The 24,333-nt window shown below is 38.8% G+C and overlaps 3 protein-coding genes across 4 annotated transcripts in view; all 3 read left to right on the top strand.

Annotated features, from left to right (window-relative positions):
• The first annotated feature begins 125 nt into the window (after positions 1–125).
• cenpa (histone H3-like centromeric protein A) lies at positions 126–6,097 on the top strand. The gene is made up of 5 exons (XM_026172858.1): positions 126–302; positions 2,686–2,826; positions 3,028–3,149; positions 4,620–4,694; positions 5,640–6,097. Exons 2-5 carry the CDS (start codon positions 2,688–2,690, stop codon positions 5,766–5,768), a joined length of 465 nt encoding a protein of 154 aa, XP_026028643.1. The 5' UTR covers positions 126–302; positions 2,686–2,687; the 3' UTR covers positions 5,769–6,097.
• A 1,386-nt stretch (positions 6,098–7,483) lies between these two features.
• Positions 7,484–19,610, top strand: dcp2 (decapping mRNA 2). 2 transcript variants are annotated; one of them, XM_026172856.1, is made up of 11 exons: positions 7,484–8,089; positions 9,424–9,575; positions 9,787–9,914; positions 12,647–12,745; positions 12,842–12,994; positions 14,401–14,513; positions 15,369–15,449; positions 17,037–17,136; positions 17,491–17,580; positions 17,861–17,912; positions 18,494–19,610. In XM_026172856.1, the coding sequence occupies exons 1-11, from the start codon at positions 8,022–8,024 to the stop codon at positions 18,616–18,618; spliced, it is 1,161 nt and encodes a 386-aa protein (XP_026028641.1). In that variant the 5' UTR covers positions 7,484–8,021; the 3' UTR covers positions 18,619–19,610. The 2 variants fall into 2 exon arrangements, with proteins under 2 accessions (XP_026028641.1, XP_026028640.1); XM_026172855.1 differs by having other exon boundaries at positions 7,485–8,089; positions 17,491–17,595.
• A 2,443-nt stretch (positions 19,611–22,053) lies between these two features.
• The window catches only part of ythdc2 (YTH domain containing 2), a 41,148-nt gene continuing 38,868 nt past the window's right edge, over positions 22,054–24,333 (top strand). The window contains exons 1-2 of the mRNA XM_026172852.1: positions 22,054–22,232; positions 24,025–24,190. Of these exons, the coding sequence (XP_026028637.1) occupies positions 24,031–24,190 (160 nt within the window). The 5' untranslated portion in view covers positions 22,054–22,232; positions 24,025–24,030. The remainder of the gene's footprint in view (positions 22,233–24,024; positions 24,191–24,333) is intronic.

Below are 24,333 nucleotides of genomic sequence, written 5' to 3'. Positions count from 1 at the left end.
TAAAATGGCAATGAACAAAAATTACCGAATAGCTTTATAGTGGTAACATTTCAGTAAGTTTCAAACGGAACTTGGATATAAACAGTAGAGGCCAGCAGGCGTGTGTCGCAAGTTGTGAGCCATACGTGAAACGGGAAAAGACGAAGAAGAATCTGGCCCGCAAGCTGGATCAAAGCTGATTGGCTGAGCCAGCGGGGGGCGTTATTTGAATTTCAGTCTGGAGTGTGTGGCGTTTGTAGCTTTTCGGGTAGTTATATCGGCTTCGAGTATTTCAAGTTGAGAAGTGGTGTTGAACCCAACAGGTACGTGTACTATTATTTTACTTTTCTAATGAAACATTTTCAAGGGTGAATGTGTTGTTGTTCACGTGTAATAGCTCCTAGAACATGTCATTTAGATAAACAATCTGCAAAGCAAGGACCTTCTGTTCCATTTGGCCGTACGAGTCGTGCATGAAACTTTTATTTTGTGGGGAAATAATAATTATAATAATAATAAAAACTAAACACGTTATTATTTTTAAGCTTCATGTGTGACCTTAGCAGACGTCTCTGTGGAAACCGAGTAATGTTGCTCTAAATATTGTACAAGGCATTCATACTTTTTCCCCGTGCAATTTCTTGTGGATAATTTGATGTCAGTTAGTCACCCATTTGAAATTGTTAATCCTCACTACCTTTTTATTGCCATTTCCGAACGAGTTTTTGCAACAGGACCCAATGGTTCGATCGAATAGATCAAATATTTTATATCAAGGTGGTCTTATCTCTAGCTTTCTCTATATTTTAGTAAAATTTGTTTGCTCATATTATAGCAACACTATGTATTAGCTATATAGCGTAGCTTGTATTTTAGCGACTGCAACTTGTCAATTTCCTTGTATACAGTAGTTTTAAAACGCTGTGATTCTTCGCAGGAATATGACATAGCATCCCAGCATAGTTATATTAGGCTTTATTTATAATGCCCGTGTCATAATTTTCTGTTTTTCTAAAATGTAATTTGAAACAGTTGCTTGAATGAAGGTACCAGAGAAGATCTCAGAATTGCATGTTGTAGACTGTATAAGAAACAAGAAATTGTGTCAGATTAGAAAAGGGGGACAGTGCAGAGCATGACAACAATGCCACTTAAAACTATAACTTTGTCCTCATTTTATGGTATAACAGCTTTTTATCCAAAATGGATTATATCCATTTTTTAAAATTTGGTTTGTGATGCATTCTAAGGATATTCTTTGTGACTAATTTGTTAGGGTACTTTCACAGATGGGTTATTCAGTCCATTTAAATGGAACTCTGTTTTGTTTTCCCAATTGTTGCAGTTCATTTGTGCAAGTGTGAACACCGTAATCCCACAGAGACCCTTTGGAGAAGGTGGTCTCTGTACGTTTCCAAATGAACTCCTGGTTTGTTTATGGTGTGAATGTGATTTGACCAGGATTCAAGCCAACTGCCAGGTGTGCAGTACACGTTTAAGCTATAAGATGTCCTTTAGCTATGTATGCTTTGGATTCTCAATGTAGGAAGGAACCACTGATGTGCAAAGGTCTGTATGGGCTAGCAACTAGCTGTGAAGTGAACATTACCAAGGCTTTTAATTTTGAGTACAAGATCCATAGAGGCAGGGGTCTGTCACACCAGGCAAGAACCCATGTTTAGGCTGTGTAAAGATACCCCTGAGACAATTCAGCACATAACAGCAGGGTGCAAATGCTAGCAGGCACCCATATTATACAGGAACATCTTTTAAACTCAAGTCCCGAGGTTAAAATGACCACCCTAGTGTGGTCGAGAATGACCAAGCTAAGATCCCATGGGATTTCCAGATACAGACGGACAAACTAGTGATGGCTAACCAACTGTACATAGCAGAGGAAGACAGCCATAGTGGTAGATGTAGCTATACTGAATGACAGCAACATCAGGAAGAAGGAACTTGCTGGAGAGGTACTGAGGGCTGAGAGAAGAACTCGAGAAGATGTGGACGATGAGGGTAACAGTGGTAATCTGAGCAGTGAACTCCAGGCTAGGCTAGGCAAATGGCTCCAGCAGATCCTAGGAACAAAAAACATTAAATGACTTTTGACTGTTGGTGTATTCTTGAGAAAGTAATTTTTGAAGATGGAGCTGAAGTAGTTGGTGTCTGGGGGGAAAAAAGACTTGACACACTTGGATAAGATTGGCACATGTCCTGCTTTCCCTTCTCATTCAAGCAGTTATAAAATGACGTATTCCACTGGCATGAGTACCTTTGCAAACAAGAGCTGCTTCTCATGTGTCAAGGTAGCTTGATGTTTCTAATGATCTGTGATTTGAAGTAAGCCACACTTCCCCTTTTACTTTGAATGCATTTGAGACAAAATCAATCTACCGAGCATTTTCTTCTGTAATCTGATGATCTTTTCTAGGCCTTTTAAGCTGTTTTATCAGAAGAGAGGGTGAATCTATACCTCCCTCTATACCTTTATTTACCTGGATAAATAAAGTTTAAATAAAATGAAAACAAAATAACTGCTTACCTTGTCTGATAAAATAATAAGTACAGTTACTGACTGAAAAGGAAACTTGAAAGTTTGTTCTTTGTTTTTTGTTTTTTTGTGCCTCTAGTAATGTCCCTAATCTGATATAGTTAAATTGTGACCTTGGTGTTATTCCCTTTGTAATTGTGCCTGTACATTTGTAGCAATGCGTCATAATTTATCTGCCAGCCGTCGGAAGGGTAAAACCCCTCAACGGCGCCCCCAAGTGCCAGCCCAAAGGACCTCCAGTGTAACAGCCCAAAGGACCTCCAGTGTAACATCCCCAAGTCGCAGTGGAGTTCCAGGTTAGAGTAACTTTTAATCTATTTTGTGTGTGTGTGTGAGAGCAAGACCGCTCTCTCTCTCTCCCCCCCCCCCCCCCCCCCCCCCACACACACACACACACACACACACACACACTTTTCAGCACTTAAAATCAAAGGCTTATTTGATTATCAAAGATTTTACTTAATTGGCTTGCTAACAAAATGTATTTGTGGATTTAGGACAGCCTCCTGTTTCCCCCAAGAAGAGGAAATTTCGACCAGGAACCAGAGCTTTGATGGAGATCCGCAAGTACCAGAAAAGCACAGATCTCCTCCTTAGAAAGGCGCCCTTTGCCCGTTTGGTGAGTCTGACAACAGCAGACCAGACACAGATAAAGTCACTTTTTACCCACTGGGAGTCTTTATTTATTTATTCATTTATTTATTTATTTATTTTTATAGTTGAATCAATAGAAGTGTTCTTTTTTTTCAATGCCTTTTAATTGTTGGAAGTACGAGAAAGAGAAACTACAGTAATTACAAATATGCTCATATATTCTGTCTCTTAACTCGGGTCTTAATGTTAATAACCATTATAGATATCTACTTGTCCGGTACAAAATCTATGTCTCCATCCTCACGATGATAGCATGTAAATAATCTTTACTGTGTTCACAGAATTGAGGCTGAAACTGGCAGCAAAAAGAACCAAGATAAAAGGAGCTGATTCTTTTGTACAATTCAATGTCTATAATCTCTTTGAAGGACACGAGGGAATTTTAGTCTTGTCCTCTTTGGGGCTGATCTAGGACTAGGATTCGGGCATTTGGTGCCATCAGAGTCGATTCTCTCAATGACCTGCAGGCACAAAAAATAGTTATTAAATAAAAAATAAATTAACTGCATAATGCATACAGTCAAATGAAGGACTGTACATATGATGCAGGACCGCATAGAGTCCTGCGAAAAAACTGGAAGAAGTAATGGTGAACTTACTTTCCCTGTTAAGGCAATCCACATTACACCAGGGCCTGTGGTGCTGTCCAATACCAGCCACATTTCACCAGGTCCAGTATTGTTGGCCTATGCACAAAGTAACAGCCAGGTGTTACTAATCAAATGCACTTGATTTACTGATCAGTAGGAAATGTGAGCGCCTCTATGAAAGCAGAGGTTTTGGGCTGCCCAGTAAGAATACTTTATCTGGGAGGCGCTTGCGTCAGCTGGCTTCTTTCGTCGTGGAGGATCAGCGGCTCTACTCTGAACCAAATCAAATTACTGAACTCTAAAGCCTGAAAACCCAGCCACATTTTGAAAAAAGATCATATTTGCCGCTTGTGTCTGCAATCTAATTTTTCACCTTTAAAGAGCTAGCAATAATAGTGTTAACACAAAGATCAGGCAGGGAACTTCTCTCACACCCAAGTTTTTGCTTCAGCTACTACCAGAGCTGGACTCTGCTTGGGATGTCAGGACCTGTCAGCTGTCTCTGGAGTCCGGCAGGCAAACAAAGTCCGAACAGTGCTCCTTCTTCAGCTTGACAGCTGTAATCACCTCTGGTGGCCACCATCTCATTCAGGGGATACTGCTACGGCAGACATGTGCCAACATTTCTGAGTTCATGTGCAGTTGTGTTTTTTTTGTTTGTTTGTTTGTTTGTTTTTTTAACAAATCAGTTACATACTCATATAGTTGGTGTTGAAAAAGCATCACTGTCTAGAGGGTTTTTTGTGTGTTTGTTGTGTGTGTGTGTGTGTGTGGGGGGGGGGGGGTTTCTATGTGACTGAAGCCTCTGTTTCTTAAAAAGATGTTGGTTCTTCCTTTTGATTTAGGTTCATGAGGTGTGCCAAAGCTTTTCTAGAGAAAGGCTTCGATGGCAGGTTTATGCTCTTCTGGCCCTCCAAGAGGTAAGACGCCATCTCCATTAGCCTTTTGATGAATTGTGGACACTTGTAATGTTCACTTGTCTATTTGATACATTTACCTAGAATTACAAGTGTGATGGTGTGCAGTGTTTGTTTGTTTTTTTTGTTTGTTTTGGGGTTTTTTTTGTTTGTTTTGGGGTTTTTTTGCCTTAAATAAGGCCATTTAGATCGCCATACTGCCATTAGGTGGGGATCAGTTGATAGCTTATGTACCCTTTTCACACAGGTGACTGTGACAGAAAAGTATTCACAGTGCTTCACTTGTTACAGTTTTATCATGTTTGAGCCTGATTCCAAAATGGATTGAATTCATTTTTTACCTCAAAATATTATACACAACATCTCATAATGAAAAAGTGAACAATTTTTGCTTAGAATTCTTGCAAATTTATTAAAAATAAAAACAAAAACATGTACATAAGTATTCACAGCCTTTGTTCAATACTTTTGGCAAAAAGTTACATGTTATACTTTTGTTTGGTATAAGGTGTTTGTCCTGATATGCGGTTGTCCAGTCTTTTTCAAACGTAACGTGCTAACTGTAACTGAGGATTTTAGGAGCTTTTTTTAAGAGTGAAATGTAGCTCTCTGGGTTTTTTATAGTTTCTCGAAGCATTACATAGTCTGACCTTGGGTTAAATTTCCTGGTAAGATTAGTGACTGCCTTGAATGTTTCCCATTTCTGAATAATATTTTTCACTGTACATTGATGGACTTGTTTTAGAAATGGCCTTACAACTCTTTTTATAAACCCACTTCTGAACAGCAACAATTGCTCTCCAAGTTTGTCGCTGGTGTTGTTTGGCTTTCTTTTTGTTAACTAAATAATGTAATTATTTATTGTGTATATTGTGTAATTATTACATATTCCTATTAAGCCATAGTAAAGCTTGCCAATCAAACTTTTCTACATTCTTGTCCTCCCAGGCTGCAGAGGCTTTTCTCGTCTTGATATTTTCAGATGCCAACCTGTGTGCCATCCACGCCAAGAGAGTCACTGTATTCCCTCGTGACATTCAGCTAGCCCGGAGGATCCGTGGGGTGGATAATCTGTAATTCTTAATCCTATAACAGAAATACATTTGTTTCATTTTGATTTAGTTTAAATTACAACTGTTATATTAAAGGTTTTCTAATTGTATGCTACAATGTGGAGAGTTGAGGTTTGGTTCCTTTTCACACGTTGACTTAAAACAAACGGCATCCAATGAAACCAGAAGCTTTTTCATTCCCCCCGCTTTTTTTGTAAACATTAGTGAGGGGTTTTACTTTGCAGAATACATTTAATGTGTTCGTGTGATCACTGTTCTTTTTGTAATATTTGATATGCGGTTAATGTGTATATATTGTTGCACGTTGTATTAAACTTATATTCTTTTTTTCTATTACATGTGCCTCATCTATTTGATTTGGACAAAATTTATTATTTTATTTTAACATACAATGGAAACAAAAACCCACGAGGTTTTCTCAGTTGTGCTTTCACCTCTCAAAGCAATCTGGCTGTCTTCTTTGATCTTGGATATAAGCAAGGATCACTTATTGAATATTTTCTCTTTTCATTTTCTGTTACCCCTGGAGTTATTGGACAGTCATTGGTCTAAAAGAAAGACAGATGTTATATAGTAATTATATAATTATTATTGAGGACTGTGCTAAACAGTGGTCTGTGATCCTGAATTATTTTGCTGTCATTCCCAAAGTGGTAGGCCATATAACATCACAGAGTGGGGTCAGTGGATGCTGACCCCAGTGTATTTACAGCCTGTCTGAAGCAGGACAAGATCCTGGTGTTATGGTAAACAACCTCAGAGCTTAACAACTATCTACACAGTTGGCCTCCCATCATATGTGAAGAAGGTGCAGGGAAGACTAGTCTTGGTCTCTCTAAGACTATGAGTGAGAAAACCAATTTAATCCAATCAGATATTGATATTTTCATATTTGATCCTGCAACATGAAATGAAGTATCAATTTTTACAGTTTTGTTTTTTTTAATCTGTGAACTTTATATTTCATTTTTTTTAAACTGGAAAAAGTGTTGTGGTTCAGGGTTGCTTCTCATGTCATTACCCCTTAGTCAGTGAGTGAGACGGTGCAAGTGCATCGCAAAAACTCATATGACTGACAACTGTAAATGAAGCAGCATCTGGCTGCAGTTTAAAGAAGAAGCAGATACTAACTAAGAGGAGAAACCGAATCAGCCCATCTAAGCTGAGGCATTTGATTTTAATGCAAAAGGGTTTATCAAAACACAAAGCATTCATATTTGCCAATTAAAGATAAAATATGAGGCTACAGATGTTTGTTTGTTTTTAAATTTAGAGCCATTTGGGACCCAAAAGAGCCAGCTCTTCTTTTGGAGTTGTGCCACAAGAACCCCATCACTAACTAACCCATGCTGCAGAACTTTGGAGTAAGTCGCTGAAACTTGTAAATGACAAAAAAGCCCGCTAAGTTGTTGTATTATTCAGTAAGTTCAGTTTATGTTAAAAGGAGGCCTCCCTATCTGAGATATTGATCATGATTTCCCTTTTTGTTAACACTTTTTGTACCTATGCTCTCAATTTTGTCTTGTTTCTTTCTTTTGTTTTTTCTCTCTTTTTTTTTGGTGTTTCTTTTTCTCTTATTGTAATGCTCAACCGAATAGATGCATTAATAACGGTGCCTTATATGTTTATATTGTTGTTGACAAATAAAGTTCATTGAAAGAAAAAAAATGCGTCAGACTGAGCTCATCATGTGACCGAAAGGGAAGCCAAATGACGAACATCCGGTTGTGAACTAACGTGGCGTTCATTTTATTTCAAGGTGTTGTAATATTAAACTTCTAATTTGTACATGGCGTTCGCGTTGGCATCACGGGAGAGTCCGAGTTTCCTGTGAGAGTCAAATTTTTTTTATATAACATTCGAAATACCACAAATCAGGAAAGGTCCACTATTCTGTGTAAATAAACTCACATTCAGCGGGCATTGTGTTGGTGTATAATATTAATGTGTAGTGTTTTCATCTACAAACAAAAACTTGTTTTTCTTACACCCACAGTCACACAGCTGAATTAGTACCCGTCACTTCTCCAAACCACTATCTTTCAATGTATTTTCATCTATCCTACATGACTTGAACGCAACCTCAACATCATATTCCGGAGGAGCACGGCGAATTCGTAGTTAGTGAAAGCTGCTCGTTCCTAGTTTGTTTGAAGCTGGAGATTTATCGCGCTAGAAATAGAACGTAAACTAAAAAACAATGGACTAGTGTGCGACTCTAATGGCTTTTGTACTTGGATGGTGAGAAGGAATCGGGATGTCTGGCACCAACATGGAAACAAAAAGAGTGGAGATACCCTCCAGCGTATTGGACGATCTCTGCAGGTAACTTGATGTTTCCTGGGGACATCTAACACTGTTATTTACTTTAATTTAATTGTTATCACAAAAACCGATTAAGTGGTATCACGATGAACAGAAGTACAAGATCAAGAGCAGTGGCGTCTATGGCGCATGGTATTATCTTTGTAGCTCTCCGTAGCTCAGTCAGTATGTGTACTGTGAACATAGTAAAGGGTGCACTGAATATTATTTATCCGTAGGATGACCACTACATCAAACCGAAATCCACCCTTTTAGAAGGAGCGTGGGCGAAGCACTGTATCACGAGTTAATCCAGTGGCTGGTAACATCAGTTTCAACCTATCGTCGTAGGGTAATGGATTCAAACAATAAAGGCTTGAATACAATAACTTTGACTTCGTGGTAATAATGTCATTTGCTCAATTACAATACCAATTTGCACGTCTCCCATAAGTTTTGATTTGCTACCTATATCTAAGGCACTACACCCTTTCCCACTGTGAGTGGGAAAGCTTGAAAAGATGAACGAGTATTGACTAATATGTTATTACGGTAACTGAAAAACATCTGACGACTTGGATTCGTATCTCACACATCTATAGGACACTAGTAAATGACATGGCACTAAACTCAGTATAAAAAAAAAAGTGGGAGCTTGAATTAAATCTAATGACTGAGGAGAGGGCCTGGGGTATTGGCAGGATATGAAAGGGGAGAATCTTATTATTCTACAGACCCAACGGTGTTGGTGCTTAGAGTAAAATGCTGTAAGAAAAGAGTACATGTTCCTATTGTTCGCCAAGAAGCTTTTAACTGTTAACTGGAGGAACATTGCTACTAGCACTGATCCAGTAGATACACAGACTGAAACACATTTACTTAACAGCAAAGCAAAGCTGTTAAGTATATTTGGTTGATTATACAGCCAAATATCGATACATATGTCTTAAGATGGACTCCAGTCATATCACACTTGAATGCCTAACTCCCTAAATATAACCAGATGCTCAACAAACAAAAACAGCATTAGAATTAAATAGCCCTTTGTCAAGGAAGGTTTTGGTAATATATGTTCAGTGTTGTTTACAAGAATCACAAAGAAAGCACCTCTCAGCATTAGCAAAGTTTTTCTCATTTTCCCATGCAAACTGTTTGTCTGCAGTTAATTTGTTAGAATCTGGTTAATGTCCTTCCTTTAAGTTTTAAAATGGAAAAAAACGCAACATGAAGTAACAAGACACAGTACAAACATTGAGTTGCAGAGCAACACAAAGTATAATGACAGTACTGTGAAAGGAGAAGCTCTACATACAGTTTCTGGTCCTAATCCCATTTCTTTATTTGTGCTTCCCCAGCCGGTTCATCCTGCACATCCCCAGTGAGGAAAGGGACAATGCTATCCGAGTTTGCTTCCAGATTGAGCTAGCCCACTGGTTCTACCTGGACTTCTGCATGCAAAACACTCCAGGAATTCCTCACTGCGGGATAAGAGACTTTGCCAAAGCTGATATCCTTACATGTTACAGAGATTTTAAATAACTTGTGATTTAAAAAAAAATAATCAGTTTTTTATAATGTGTATTACTTTTGAAGGCATTTTTTATAATGACAATAGGCAGTGTAGTTGTCCAGCACCTCTTCAGATGATCAAATGAGGTGTAGTTGCTGTTTATGTTACTTCATTTTAGCAGAGATAATTTTTCTTGACTGCTGCAAACTGTTCCATCACTGTCCGTTTCTGTTGCCTCACGGAGAGGATGTGCAGAAAGTTCTTGAGCAGTGGAAGGAGTACAAAATGGGTGTACCCACTTATGGTGCAATCATTCTAGATGAATCCCTTGAAAATGTGAGTTGTTGTATACTCATGCACTGCAATGGCTGTGAATTCTTTTCCTCTGTTTTAGCCACCGTGTTAATTAGTGACAGTATTGTATTTGTATGTTGAGATCTGGTAGCACTTAGAGAAAACAACTCCTCAATATGGCAAAAAATCTCAGCAAGTGGTGTGGTAATTAGTGTGGAAGTGGAATATTTTTATTCTGTGGACCCTATCGTTTTGGTACTTGATTCTTAAGGAAATCTGGATAGTAGATTCTAGGATGGGTCTTAGTTTATTTGAAAACGTTTTCTAAACTTCCAGTATAAAAAATGGTATTGACTGCAACAGATTCTTATAATTTAAATGGTAAATAATGTTCCTGGGTTTGTAGTGGGCAGAAAAATGTATTGAATATTTGGCAGGTGCTTTTTGTTTGAGGAATTAAAATCCTCTTTTTAGGTTAGCATGCATCACACAATGACTATAGATGCGTAGTAATGTGGTTTGGCTTCTACATCAAAATTGCTACAGGCCTGCTGTGCTATGTTTTTCATACAAAACCTAGATGCCATGCTATAATTGGGATGCTATAACAATATGTAGTATAGAAATGTTGTTGGATTACTGTGTCTGCAGTAATGCAACGCACATGCAACGCTGCTATGATGTCTGAGATGTTCGATGAGGTAGGTTCATGGCTGGTAGTTGGATAGGGCCAGTCCATTCTGGGAATCCTTGAGTGTCGGGACTTTCCGGCCTTCAGTTAGCCATTCTGTTTGTGTCTCATCCATTAGCAGCTGGTTCATTTATGCTGCCAGGCACTCATGAAGCACAGTTAGCTTCTTAAGCCTGTAGGTGTGGATCATATCTGCACCTGGTGCTATCCAACTCTTCATGCTTGACTCTTTCTTGGATGTCTCCCACTGTGATATGGATAATGGACCCTGTTCAGGGATATGTATCAATTCATTTCAAAGCCTTTATTGTCACTGCATTTGAAAACACAATGACATTTGAATCACATCACCCGGTTGGCAACCAAACACACCCAGATATGTGTCTCACATGTAAGCAGTGTGAACAAATAAATAAACAAAAAGTAGGAAAAAGATTCATTTAAATGTGCATTGTAATAAATACTAAAAATGAATATTTAAAAAATCTCCACTTTATTCATATTGAGAACAGATTTGACACAGTAAAGTAATTACACTGACTGTAGTTATTGCACTTGAACTGTTTTTGTGTAGTTGTTTTTGTTCAGGGTTATTGCCTGTGGGAATAAACTTTTGAGCCTACTGGTTCTCGTCTTCAGAGACCTGAGGGCAACATTTGGAACAGGTTATGGCCTGGATGTGAAGAGCCAGTGACGATTTTTATGCCCCTGCTGATGTAGTGTTTAACTGCAATTTGCCGAAAGGATGAGAGGTGGCAGCCAGTGACTTTTTTTGTGTGCTGTGTTTATGATGTGCTGTAGTCTTCTTTTTTTTTTTTTTTGTCTGTGGATGAGGAGCTTGCATACCACACTGTGATGCAGTATGATAGCGGGCTCTCACCAGTAGCTCCGGCTGCAACTTGTTTCTCTTCAGGCTCTAGGGAAGTGCCAGCACTCCTGAGCTTTCTTCACTGTGGCAGTGGTGTGAGCAGTCCAGGAGATGTTCTCTGCTAGGTGGGTTCCTAGGAGTCGGAAATCCTGGACTCTTTCTACAGTCTCCGTTGATGTATAAAGGGAGATGGTCTGCTCTGTACTCCCTGAAATCATTGATGACTTCCTTCTTTTTCTTTGTGTTGAAGGTGAGGCTGTTCACAGAGCACCAGGTGGACAGCCTCTGGATGAGTCCAACTATGTTGGTGTCATCTGTGAAATCTATTATGAAGTTAGTGGCGTGGATTGGTGTGAGTCATGAGTGTATAGTGAGTATAGAACCGGGCTCAGGGCGCAGCCTGTGGGGAGCTGGTGATAGGTGTGAGTGTAACACACAGAAATTAGTTGAGAGTGAAGGAGAGGTGGGGGCCGAGCTTTACTGTTTGTTGGCAATCTGGGGGGAATTTTTTTTAATCCAGATGCAGGTATGAAGGGGGAGATCAAAGGCAGACAGTTTGTTTATGAGTATGTCTGTGATTAGTGTATTAAAGAGCATTCGCACATGGTTTCTCCATTTGATTTTGCCTGTGAGTGAACTGGTGTGGGTCTCAGGATAAGGCTTTGGCTGGCTTCTGGCTTTAATGCGTCTTAATACCAGCCTCTCAAAACACTTCATAGCAACAGTGCAACCTGTTTGTAGTCAGTCAGGCTGTCAGGGGTGGATTTCTTGGGCAGGGGGAGGATGATTGCAGACTTCAGGAAGGGTGGGATGTTGGCTTGTGCTAAGAATGTGTTGAAGATCTTTGTGTAGACTTCTGTAAGTTGGTCAGAACATGCCTTGAGTAGCCTACCCGGCACACCATCAAGGCCGGCAGCTTTCCTCTGGTTCACTGCACTAAGCACCTGTCGCACTTTGTGCTGTTATACAGCGAGGGGTTTCATGCTGTTGTCAGATGGAATCAGTGTGTTCCGGCTGGGTCTTTTTTCCTCACACCTGGCAAAGAACTGATTTAGGTTTTCTGCCAGGGAGACACTGATATTTTGGGGAGAGGGGCTGCCTCTTTTGTAAATTATCAAGTGTATGAGGCCTGTGAACACTCGTGCATGTGTTTGGTGAATGAAAAGAATTCTGTGTGTTTCAACTTACTGGTCTTTTGTTTTATTTCAATTTCAGGTACTGCTTGTTCAGGGCTACCTTGCAAAATCTGGTTGGGGCTTTCCAAAGGGGAAGGTTAATGAGGATGAAGCGCCAAATGACTGTGCAGTTCGTGAAGTAAGTCAGGCAGTTCTTATATCAATTTAAAGAAATAAAAGTCACATATCTTAAAATGGCTTTAGTTCTTATTTGATAATGATGGTTGCTTTCCAGGTGTTGGAGGAGACGGGTTTTGACATCAAGAACCGTATCTGCAAAGATGTTTACATAGAGCAGAAAATCACTGACCAACTAGTGCGGCTCTACATCATACCAGGAGTGTCCAAGGATACAAAATTCAACCCCAAAACTAGAAAAGAGATAAGGGTAAAAAAAACCAACAGTTTTTCTACCTTTCGGTCCAGATTTATTAATGTCTTGAGCTTGTGCAAAGCCTCTTTTGTCACTTTCTGGATGAAAATGAATTAAAATGCACTGAATAAAAAGGAGGGAACAGAGAAGCCCAGAGCTCTCTCCTTATCCACCTCCTCCAGCTCTTAGCTGACACCTTTTTAGGCCAGCTAACAGGTGTAATCTCTCCAGTATGTCCTGGGTCTATCCCTGGGTCTTTTTCTAGTAGGACACACTCAGAACACCTTACCAGGGATGTTCATATAAGGTGGTTTAGGGATCGTAGTCCTATCCTCAAACCACTTCAGCTAGTTCTTTTTGATGAGGACGAGTAGTGGCTCTACTTTGACTCCTTTCTGGATGACTGAATTCCTCACTTTATCAATAAAGGTGGGGAGAGGAATCGAGCACCCATTCTTCTAGAAAACTGGGTCCCAGTTGTCCAGTTCCTTGGAATTGTTAGTCTGCCTGCATATCTATTCCGCTTATCGTTTCTTGCACTTGCACTACAATCAGCAGATTTCAGTTTATGTGTCAGAGGAGGAAAATAAAGAGACATATGGATATTTATTTTTATTACACAAAAGGACAAGATAAATGGTAAAGTGGAAAACTGCATCCAGGACAGAAACAACTGCATTATGCTGCTAACACAATTTTGGTTCTTTGCAAGCATCTGCCAAGACAGCATGCTAAAGCTAAGCTAGGTGTGAAGCGGCAGGAATGAGAATTAGCACCTCCATGTCTGAGGCATGGTTCTCAGCCAGAAAAATGGTAGTGTGCCATCTCCAGGTAAGTGACAAGTCACTGCCCCAAGTGGAGGAGTTTAAGTATCTTGGAGTCTTGTTCACGAGTGAGGGAAGAGGGGAGCAGGGAAATGGCAGAGAAAATTGGCCCGCTTGTGCAGTTATAAATACACTGAAATGGTTTGTTGTGATGAAAATAGAACTGAGCGAGAAATTGTCCATTTACCAGTTGATATATCTACAACCCTCACCTATTGTCACAAGCTGTAGATAGTGAACAAAAGAGGCTGTATTGTTTTTGTCCACTGCTCCTGCAAACACCCTTATCATGTCTGTCACACTATATGCACTAGTCTTAACAGATTGCAATGATCATGACTGTGTTTATTGAAAAATTGAAAAAACCTTACTCTCAATGGCTTAGACTATTTGCATTTGTGGCATTTTGCTAATTCTCCCTACTGTCAACTCGCTTCAGCTGTAGTCAGTCATCTGTTAATGTTTGTGAAGATTATTCGGTGTTGCAGTGAAGCAGAAGTTTTCTGGTCCTTGATCTGTACTGTCTGTAGCTGACAGAAATGTTTACGCTTTCACTTTGTTTTTGCTTTTTGTTTTGTTTTTTTGCTTTTCTTGTAGAACATTGAATGGTTTCCTATCGAGAAGCTTCCCTGTCACAGGAATGACATGACACCAAAGTCTAAACTTGGACTTGCCCCAAACAGGTTTTTCATGGCCATTCCATTTATAAGGTGTGTTTCTAGAAAACAACATCTAATCATTTTTATTGTCCATTGATAGTTTTCAGTTATAGCAAGGTATACGTTTGTTTTCTTTCTGGTAATAAGATGAGCAAATAAATGTCACTCTTGTGTCTGTCTGAAATTCAGGTGAAATGTGTTGAGCCCAGCTTATCGTAAAGACTTGAAAAAAAAGGTTGCACTGACACTGAGCCGATTTTAGTACTTATACCATATAATACTTCTACTTCTACCAGCACTTCCTAGAAGTTGCGTGCTAATGTGCTCTCTTTAGTCTCACCATGGAATTGTGAAGAGAAGAAATGTCAATTTCTTTGTCACACTAAGATGATCACCATTACTCTTTGTAATACAGTTATTATTGTAGCAAAGTAATTTCAAATATCAATATACGATGGACGAATAAAGTATTTCTCATCTCAGCTCATCTCCTTTAACACATCCATGGGTTTGGGTACTCCCCAGGGTCAGAATGTCAGTGTGAAGATGTGGTTTCATGTACTGAGTTTAAATATTCAGTGAAATTGGCATGAAATCCATAATAGTAAATGAACAAGTTCATGGAGGGAGAAATGGATCAAAAGTAGCAGCTGCTCTGAAATTAGTATGGATGTCAGAGACGATCTGTTCTTCAGGGCCATCAGATCTGAAAATAGAACTAATGATCCTTACCCATATAAGTTAGCCTTCTTTTTGTAATTTGGTCCAGTTAATGCATATTGATCAACCAGTTGTGCATCCATGAAGTCTGTCAAACCTCTGAACTGTCTAAATAAAATTTTGCGTCTTGTTTGTCATGTTTTTGATTTTATGTCTAATGGCAGATCTTCTGCTTTACTTGTGTAGACCACTGCGAGACTGGATTAGCCGGAGGAAAGGCGAGTCAACAGACAGTGATGAGGACTTTGCAAACATCAGCAACATTCGGTAAAAAAACAAACAATTCTGCAACAGAAATCCCACACGGTAGTCAGTTCAAGTCAATTGTATTTATATAAGGCCTAATTACAAAATTTTTTACCTTAAGGCGCATTATTTTATAGGATAAAGACCCTGCAATATTAACCCTCGGAGGGTTAAGCAGGTTTTATAATTTTTAAATCTATGAGTCTGGTAGGGTCTGCTTGGGTCCCTGTTAGGTTAATTTTGTTATGCGATAGTGACAGCAAGGGTCAACTACTTGGTTTTTTGATTGCACAGACTCGTCTGTAGAAAATTTACATCACAATCCCCCAGCTACAAACACGCCCAGGCAGTGGACTTCAAAGAAGTATGACAGGAATGACTACTCAGCTGTCGGATCTCCACCCGTCTGTGTTCATGTCCGCACCAGGCTTTAGAGAGAAACTCCAACAATCAGCCAATCCCCTATTACCAAGCACTTGACGACAGTAGGAATTCCCTTTTAACAGTAAACCTCTGGCACAAGCAGGTTCAGGGAGGGGCAGCCATCTCTCATGTCAGGTATCACCAACTCTGCCATTCCCGTCAGCTCTACCGAGATTTATACCTTCTGGGAGCTCGACACATTCGCCTCAGTCCTAGCAGCAGGCTTTTCTAGTTTTACCATTTACCATTCAAAGCATGAAAGACTAAAAGGCATTTTGACCCATTTATGCAGAACATTATTCCGTTTCTTAAATAATGTTTGGGTTTTTTTGTCTCCAGGTTCTTTGGTGTCCTTAAAAAATCTAGAGACATGCATCCACAAAAGCCCCCCTATGAAATTGAAAGTTTTCACCTAAAGTGCTTTTTTAACAGAGCAGGTTTATTCTTTATTCTTTGCTCTACTGTGCAATGATGTGCTTTAGCCTTGTGATGCTCAAACCTTGTGAAGTCAAGTAAAAACAACTGTTGATGCTCACAAAGAAGGACATGGATTTTGTAACAGGCTTTGTGTAATCTTAGCCCCAAACAGACTTACAGACTATTTGGGCTCACAATGCAGATTTTACTTTATTTACAATGCGACAGTTCACAGACCAGCCAGCTCTGATGTCCTTGACTCTCCAACTCTCTGGCGTGCAACTGGAATAGCCTTCCCTGGTACTGCCCCTGGAACCCACTGCACACCCCTCCCTGAGCCAAAGAACAACCCCATAAAAGATGTGCAGTTATCACAGGACTTGGAGTAAAAAAGCTGGAGTGAGAAACATCATCAAGAAATTCACGGAAAGCCACACACTCAAAGTAGACAATCACTAGAACTCTGCATAGGAATGGACTGTGAGGTTGCATAATAACGATAATGTTGACACTCTTAGTTTTTGGAAATATTTGGGAATTTTTCTGTCTCTCTGAGATGGGCAGACTAAGCAATTTACCATCATGTGCACATAGAGCACTGAGAGTACTCCATGTGGGCTCTCAATGCTTTTAAAAGCATTGTTATGTTTATGTATAAACATAAGCAAATCAAAACATGAAATGAAATTCAGTGAAATTCCCACACTTTCATAGATTGCCGCAATTTCAAAAATCCAATTTCTTTTTGTTCTTCCTTCTGTCTCATAGGTCAAAATCTCGTCACCTCCCAGGTAGCGATGCCTTTCCAGGAGAGAGCTGGACAAAACACAAGCAGCAGAAAACTTTGGGCCAGTTTGAACTGAACCAGGTTAGAAAAAGACTACAGTCAGTCACCATGTGATAACAGCAGGCAGATAATTAAAAATGAGGGAAAGAATCTATCAGTAAGTGTAATGATTCTTTCAGCCTATGTCCTCATAGAAAATGTATGTCTCAGCAAGTCCAAATGAGAAAGATAAACATGTATGAACAGGCATTTGTTATGTTCTAGTTGCATGTGGAGTACTCAATGTGATTCAGGTCCAGACTTTGCCAAGGCTTTATTAAATACGTCTGATTTAAATATATTATTAATTACTATATAGGTATAAGATGGAAGTAGAATCTGTCATTTGTTATTATAACCACAGTCATCTCATAAAATCTGTTCTTTACTCTGTAGAAACCAAATGTGAAAGGCAATGGGAAGAAATTTCAAGACTTGCCTTATATGAAGAAAGGCTCTTGTGACAATGGAGCCAGCAACCAGCAGGTGAAAACCATATTAGTAAGTGCCAAAACATTTTTGGTCCAGATAGCGGTTTTTAGTAACCAGAGAAGCCTATGACATTATGCTGACATTTAAACCAGAAAAAGTCTCAAGATCATCAGTCAAAAACAGCACATGCACTTTCTGCTGGTGCAACTTAGCTAATATTAAGGGTTTCAGATGCTGTTTTTATTGAATATATAATATTAGTAAGCATTTAAATTTGGCATCATGTAAATAGTTAATGAATTACCAGCATCACACTCTTTAACCGATTCTACAGAAGGAAGATAAAAGACTTCAACCGCGAAGACTACAAGACAGTTTTGAAAGAGGTATGATTTTTCAGCACTCTGACATTCTATTTGGTCGAAAGCCTTTACATAGATCGAGGGTTTATTTCTACTCATTTGACCAAAGGAGCACTTAAAAAGACAAGATATTCCTTTCACTGCAATTTATCTAAGAGCCTTCTGGACAGTCAGCAATGGCAAATGCTCCTTGCATCCTTCATATCACATGTTATTAACACTGTTAATAAAATGCATGTAATATATCATTATCTAATGGAGTAATGCTCACAATAGGAGTGTGTGCAATAAATCTAACTGCTTATAAGTAAATTTCATCTGAATCTATTGAAATAATGGTGATGTGGTTCTCAAAGGCAAACAGTAGTTATGTAGTCATCCCTTTGACCTGAATGGTTGACCATTCACTCTAATGCATCAAGTTACGTATGGAGCAATAATTTTATTTGGTGTGACAAATGATTTTTAATTTCTGTGCTTTCCATTTTATGCATATAAAGATTAATTTAATTTAATTTAATTTAATTTAATTTCATAGATGATGACCACTGTGATAGCCTCCAATTGCCACATCACACAGTTAAACGGCTTTTTTTTTTTAACAGATGCAGCTCCAAGCAGCTCCTGCGGTCATCAAGAGAGTAGAGATTATGAGCCAATGCTGTCCTCTAAGGCTTTCCTACATTTCAGATTTGACAGAGACGCCATCATGAAGAGTTTCGATTACTGATATCGTTGATGCTGATCTGTGCCTCCTCTGTAACGTCAAACCTTGAACTCAAGAGACATTCTAAATTAAGGATATGAGTAAACAAGGGATATTAAGGATGTAACTAAACCATCTCCTTCTCATCTTGACTTGCTTTTTATGTGCATGTGTGTTGCCTTTCTCACTTCAGAGTAAGTTTTCCTGAAAGAGGTAAACCATAGTAGAGGACTACGCAGGTAAATCAGTAACTTTTTACAGGTAAATGATGTTTTGAAAACATTTACTTTGAACTTTTAAGTACATTTATGATGACAGTAAAAAGTGGGAAATTAATCCTTAGTGCATTTGGCCAGCGAATCTTTTTTTGAATTTGTCATGTTATATTTTGGTTTTAAGCTATAATATATTCAGATAATAGCTTCCTCCAGTCATTCAGTTAAGTAGCAAACATTTTCTGCACGGTGTCTTTTAACAGTGAAACTGGCTTAATGATATTACAGTGTTCTTCAGTTTTTTTCCTCTCAAGAAACTTTAGATTTTATGCAGAAATATAGAACTTTGTATAACATCTTTGAATAATGACTTGGGAAAGAAATAAAGTTGTCTTTAGATTGAATGCCATTAAATTCATGTTACTCTGTCACTGTATCACTCTATGACTGCCAATATTAAAATCACTATATAAAGCTGATGATTGCAGATCCAAGAAGTGAAAAGGTCTGCCATTATGAGAATGACCATGAAGCAGGATATTTCTTTTATTTTTGATTAGAGTTAGCTGAATCGAAGACAATTCAAATGAAAAACATGGAGGACTGCACAAATATCTTCCAGTTTAAATACGAAATTATAAGTGAATTTCACATTCAGTTTAATTAGCATCATGGTAGTGCAGCACTTATACACAATAGTTTTAATTTTGGTGTCATGTTTGCATTTTCACCATCAAATATGTACAAATGTACAAAGATGATTTTTTCATATATCATTAAAGCTCAATCTGACTGATTTGCGATCTGCTTCAGACCTGTGTTTCTCAGTCTATTTCGAACAGTCTTAATTATAGCCTTTTACCACATCTACCATGTTTTACCATGTTTCCTGTGATATTTCTTAACTGTAAAAGTTCTCAGTCATAGCAACACTATCTGACTGCTATGGTATTCTGTTGGCATGAAAACTGGAAAAGTTTGGGTTATTTACTTTGATGGAGGATGGCACCATTGAGCCACTAGATCAGAAAACAAAAGCAAGGGCAGTTTTATAGATTATAGTTTCACTGAGAGTAACTGTTTTCAAACCACATCTCAAGCAGTTCTCATTTTCCTTGGAGGGATTATGCACTTACAGATGATTTCATTGCATTTGATGTATTTTCTAGTAAAGTGAATCCCTGGGACTTACTTTTACCATTGACTGTAATTCATTTTGGGGTGTTTTGACTTTAAATGAGAATGTTAATAAAAACTTTTTTTCAGTCTCAGAATTTAACTTACTTAAAATAAAATCATACATCAAAAAATTCCCTTCAATGTGGTCCAAAAGTCCACTGCCCTCTCTCCTAAATATCTCCATACCTCCTGTACCTCCCCATGCTGTATGTCATCTGGGCCAACTGCCTTTTATCATTCTCTTCATAGCTGCTCCTTAAAAATTTCTCTGCATTTTCCAATTCGTCATCTGTCCTCCATCTGTCCTCGCTCTCTCATCTTTTCAACACTCTCTTCACTTAGCACACTTAGCACATTTCCATCTCTGTTCTTAACCACCTAACCTGCTACATGTCCTTTCTAGCTCAGTCTCTCTGCTCAGCCAATCAATACAAGTCATTTTTCTGTTCCTCAGTGTCCACCCTTACATGCAACTCAGTGAAAGCCTTGTACTTTAAGTCTCACCCCTCCTTTCGCCATGCATATAGCATCCCAGTAGTCCTTTCTACTGTATTAGGTGTTTGCCCTAAGTAGTACAGCTGTACTTCCCATCAATCTGAAAAATCTTGCCTACCACTACTACTATCTACTCCATTTAATCCTCTGGGTTTGATATGTGTGTGATCCTCAAGTTTGGGTCCTCGACCCAGAGGCCTGGGAGTTTGAACAGTCTGTACAGTGTCTTAGCTGCTCTTAAAACTACACTCTTCTGCACAGAGACCTCTAATGTTGTGCCTGCAATCTGCTGGAACCACTCTTCTAGATTTGGAGTTTTAACTTCTAATGCTGCTGTTACCACTCTTGAGTGGTAACAGCACTCACTTCCTACTTTTTCCAGGCTTGTTCTGTGTGGCTTTGAATTTGAATATTTCTGACAGCTCAAACCTTTACTGTGTGTGAATTGGAATATAACTTTTAACTTGATTTGAGTTGTGAAAAATGGCATCCCCAAAAATCCCAATTTCAACCCTATTAAAAATTTGACTTTAAAGCTGGGTCTGTGCTGGGGAACCAACCAATTAAAATCAGTTCTGCCAAGAACCACCAGAGAAACTTTTTGATGGCTACCAAAAGCATCTGGTTGAGGTGCAACTACTGTACCTAAGAGACATTTAATAAAAAATTCATGGGGGTGTTATATTTGAACCTGTGTATATACTTTTGACCCTGTGAGATGGCTCAGTTTGTAAGCCTGGGGGGCTCCCAGTCTGATGTGGTGGTTAGTAATACTGGGGAACCACAAGGAATGGTCCTATTGGCATTCTTGTTTACCTTGTACACCTCAGATTTCCGTTACAACAGTTAAACATGACACTGCAGTAGTTGGGTGTATTAAGGGTGGACAAGAGTGAGAGTACAGGAAGCTGTTAAGGAACTTTGTTGAGTTCAAAGAAATCACCTCCTTCTGAGTGTCAGCAAGACAAAAGAGATAGTGGTTGACTTCAGGAGGAAATAGCTTGCTGCTGGCGTGGAGGGAAGGGGACAGCATCAGTGCCAGAGATGCCAGCAGGATCAACAAACTCATCTGCAACCCTGCATCACTGGTCAGAATTTGGAGGTGTTTGAGTCAGTGATGGACAGGAGGTCACTGAATAAACTGCTCTACATCATGGACATCACTCCCACTCAACTCCACACTTCTCCTTCACCCTCAGACCGATTCGCCGCCATGAAGAACGCTTCAGAAAATCATTCTTGCCGTTCTCTATAAAGCTCTGTGGTAATTCTTCATTCTGTGACTGGTGAATACACATGTTAGACATAGGATTCTAAACATAATTTGTATTATACCTTCGTGCAGCTATGTTTCTTTGATTTATAGATTCATTAAATCACTTCTTTCATACATTTATCTATCTATAAAGCACGCATGAGAAATAACTTGAAGGTAACATCAGAAAAATTTCTTGGTGAAAAATACACATCTATGTAACATATACATAACACCTATATTCTTGAAACAAACGGTTTACTTGAATTTTCAGCCTTCGGAGCCATGCTCCAGTCCAGTAGGCGGCGGTAATGCTAATAAACTCAAAAGAAGAAGAAGACACAAAAACACGGGTTTAAATGGATCAGATTAGCGGTGGTCTAAGGTTTACATAAAAAGGAAACTCAATTCAGCTTTGGCTTCTTGCGTATTCATGTGAATCATCCTACTATGTGAATTGTTGAGACTACAGTCGAACGTCTTCACTAATCAAGGTACGATATAATTTCTAAATTCGTTTTTTGTCAGGTTTGGACCTACAGTCAGCTACATTTTATGACGATATTCCTTTCCTCTTAGCTAAATTATTTCTGTATTTGGCCACCAAAACAATGAAACACTTAAGCCACTTGTTAAGAGGGCTCTTTAAAGCAAACGTAGCTAACCGAAAGACTGCTTTGTCTAAAGTTGTAAGATGCTTCTCGCCGAGAACTGCACCTGTTTCGTAGTTATATAGCATGCTAGTAATGTAGTGGTAACCTTTATGCTAGAAGTTACACGGCTTACACAAGTTGCACTCTTTGGATAACTTTTCAAAAATAAATCAAAAGTAGATTAGTATTGATGTCCCAACTTCACTGTTTTTATGCTTTTTGGTGATGTTTTGGCAGCATGTCAACGTGTCCAAAGGTTTCAAGTCGCAGCTATGATATAAGTAGAAAGCAAGAGTAAAAGTCGTCTAAAATGTATTCCAACTTCTGGTCAAAACAGGTATAATCTTAGCCTACCAACACTGTGATCCACAAGCACTACCCTATGCCGAGAACTGTAGTTCTGTAGTTCTCTCGGTTATGATTGAAAATGTTTAAACTCATTAGTTGTGGATGCTACCTTTACGGTTTTGTAATTGGCGGGAAAGAAAATTGTTCGAAAACGACATGTATCTCCAAAGAAGAGTCTCGAAGCATTCTATGACTGTGAGTGGCTGAAACAGACCAAACCATAACTAGGTAGGGCTGGCGCCACTCGGGAAGCACAAGGGATCATGTGTCTGGTTAAAGTTTGAAGGTTCATCTACGCCAAAGTACAGATCAGGATGAACGATTTCCATAAGGTCCAATACAATCGTACTGCAGTTCCACTCACCACAAAAATCATCTGTTAGTTATATTGCCATTTGACTTTTTTCTGATACTGATACTCACAACAGCGCGCGCATAAACTTAAGAAATCCAGCAGCATAACTGAACCGATGAAAATGAATCGTGTCTTTATTTTGAACAAAATAATAGTATGATGGTGCATTATGTTGAGCAGGCACCTGACTTTGTAAAGCTGTGACGATCACCAGTTAACATGGGTGTGTTTCATAAATCAGTAACAGGTATTATACAGCTCACAGAGGGAGCAAGATGTGGCTGACCTGTGGACTCGTGGGAAAAACGTGTGCTTGCGATTTATGTCACATAAATGCATATATATGAAACTTCGGACTCTATTGATTTTTATTTCATTCATTTTAGTCATGTTTTGTATTTGTTAGTAAATTAACAGCTAGCTTAATGTACTTAACACCTTATCTTTTCTGATATCTTTCCTTTTTGAAGCACCCAATAGCAATACCACCTCACACAGCTAGATGGAAATACAATAAACAAATGAATCAATAACATAGTGGTGAGTTGACATTGATTGATTTAAGTGGCTTAAAAGACAGTAGAACATTTTGAATCACGCATTAAAAAAAATTAACTACAATATTTGATTTTTAAAAGTTCTTTTTAGCTAGAGCATCACTAGTGCATTCAGACATTCCTCTACCATTGAATTAGGCAAGATTGTCTGAAGTTTCTTGCTTACTTAGCTTCAGCTGTTGTCATGCCAGTGGTTGTGGGGATGCTGAACAGAGTCACAGTCTCAGGGGAAAAAAAATAACATTCAGGAGATATGCAAATCTATAGATTCTCTTTTTATGTTGGTTTGTTTAGAGGTTAACAACAAATAGGCTGCAGGAAATGATGCATGCATGTATGTTTTCACAACACTTTTTCTGTTGTTTTCTTGCAGTGCAATATGTCAAAAATTGGTGCAGCTACACAAAAACCATCCATGACTCATAATGCACCACAACATGGTTCCAGTGTCAGCAACTTTAAAGAAATTCATATTGATGAAGAAGTCAAGATAGCAGTGACCTTGGCTTTTGAGAGGTTTCAGTACAGTGACCAGAAAGGTATAAGCTGTTTTTATTGGTCTATATAAGAAAATGAAAAACATTCATTCTTATAGTATCTGACATCATTTTGCCAGTGTCATATTCATTACGTCTCCCAGAATGAGCAGAAAATAATTATGGTTGTCACTCAATAATTTGCT

Source organism: Astatotilapia calliptera, chromosome 7 (genome assembly GCF_900246225.1).
Source record: "Astatotilapia calliptera chromosome 7, fAstCal1.2, whole genome shotgun sequence".
NCBI classification, from domain to species: domain Eukaryota; kingdom Metazoa; phylum Chordata; class Actinopteri; order Cichliformes; family Cichlidae; genus Astatotilapia; species Astatotilapia calliptera.
Note: the sequence above shows the minus strand (reverse complement) of the source record. Positions and strands in the feature narration are given on the sequence as shown.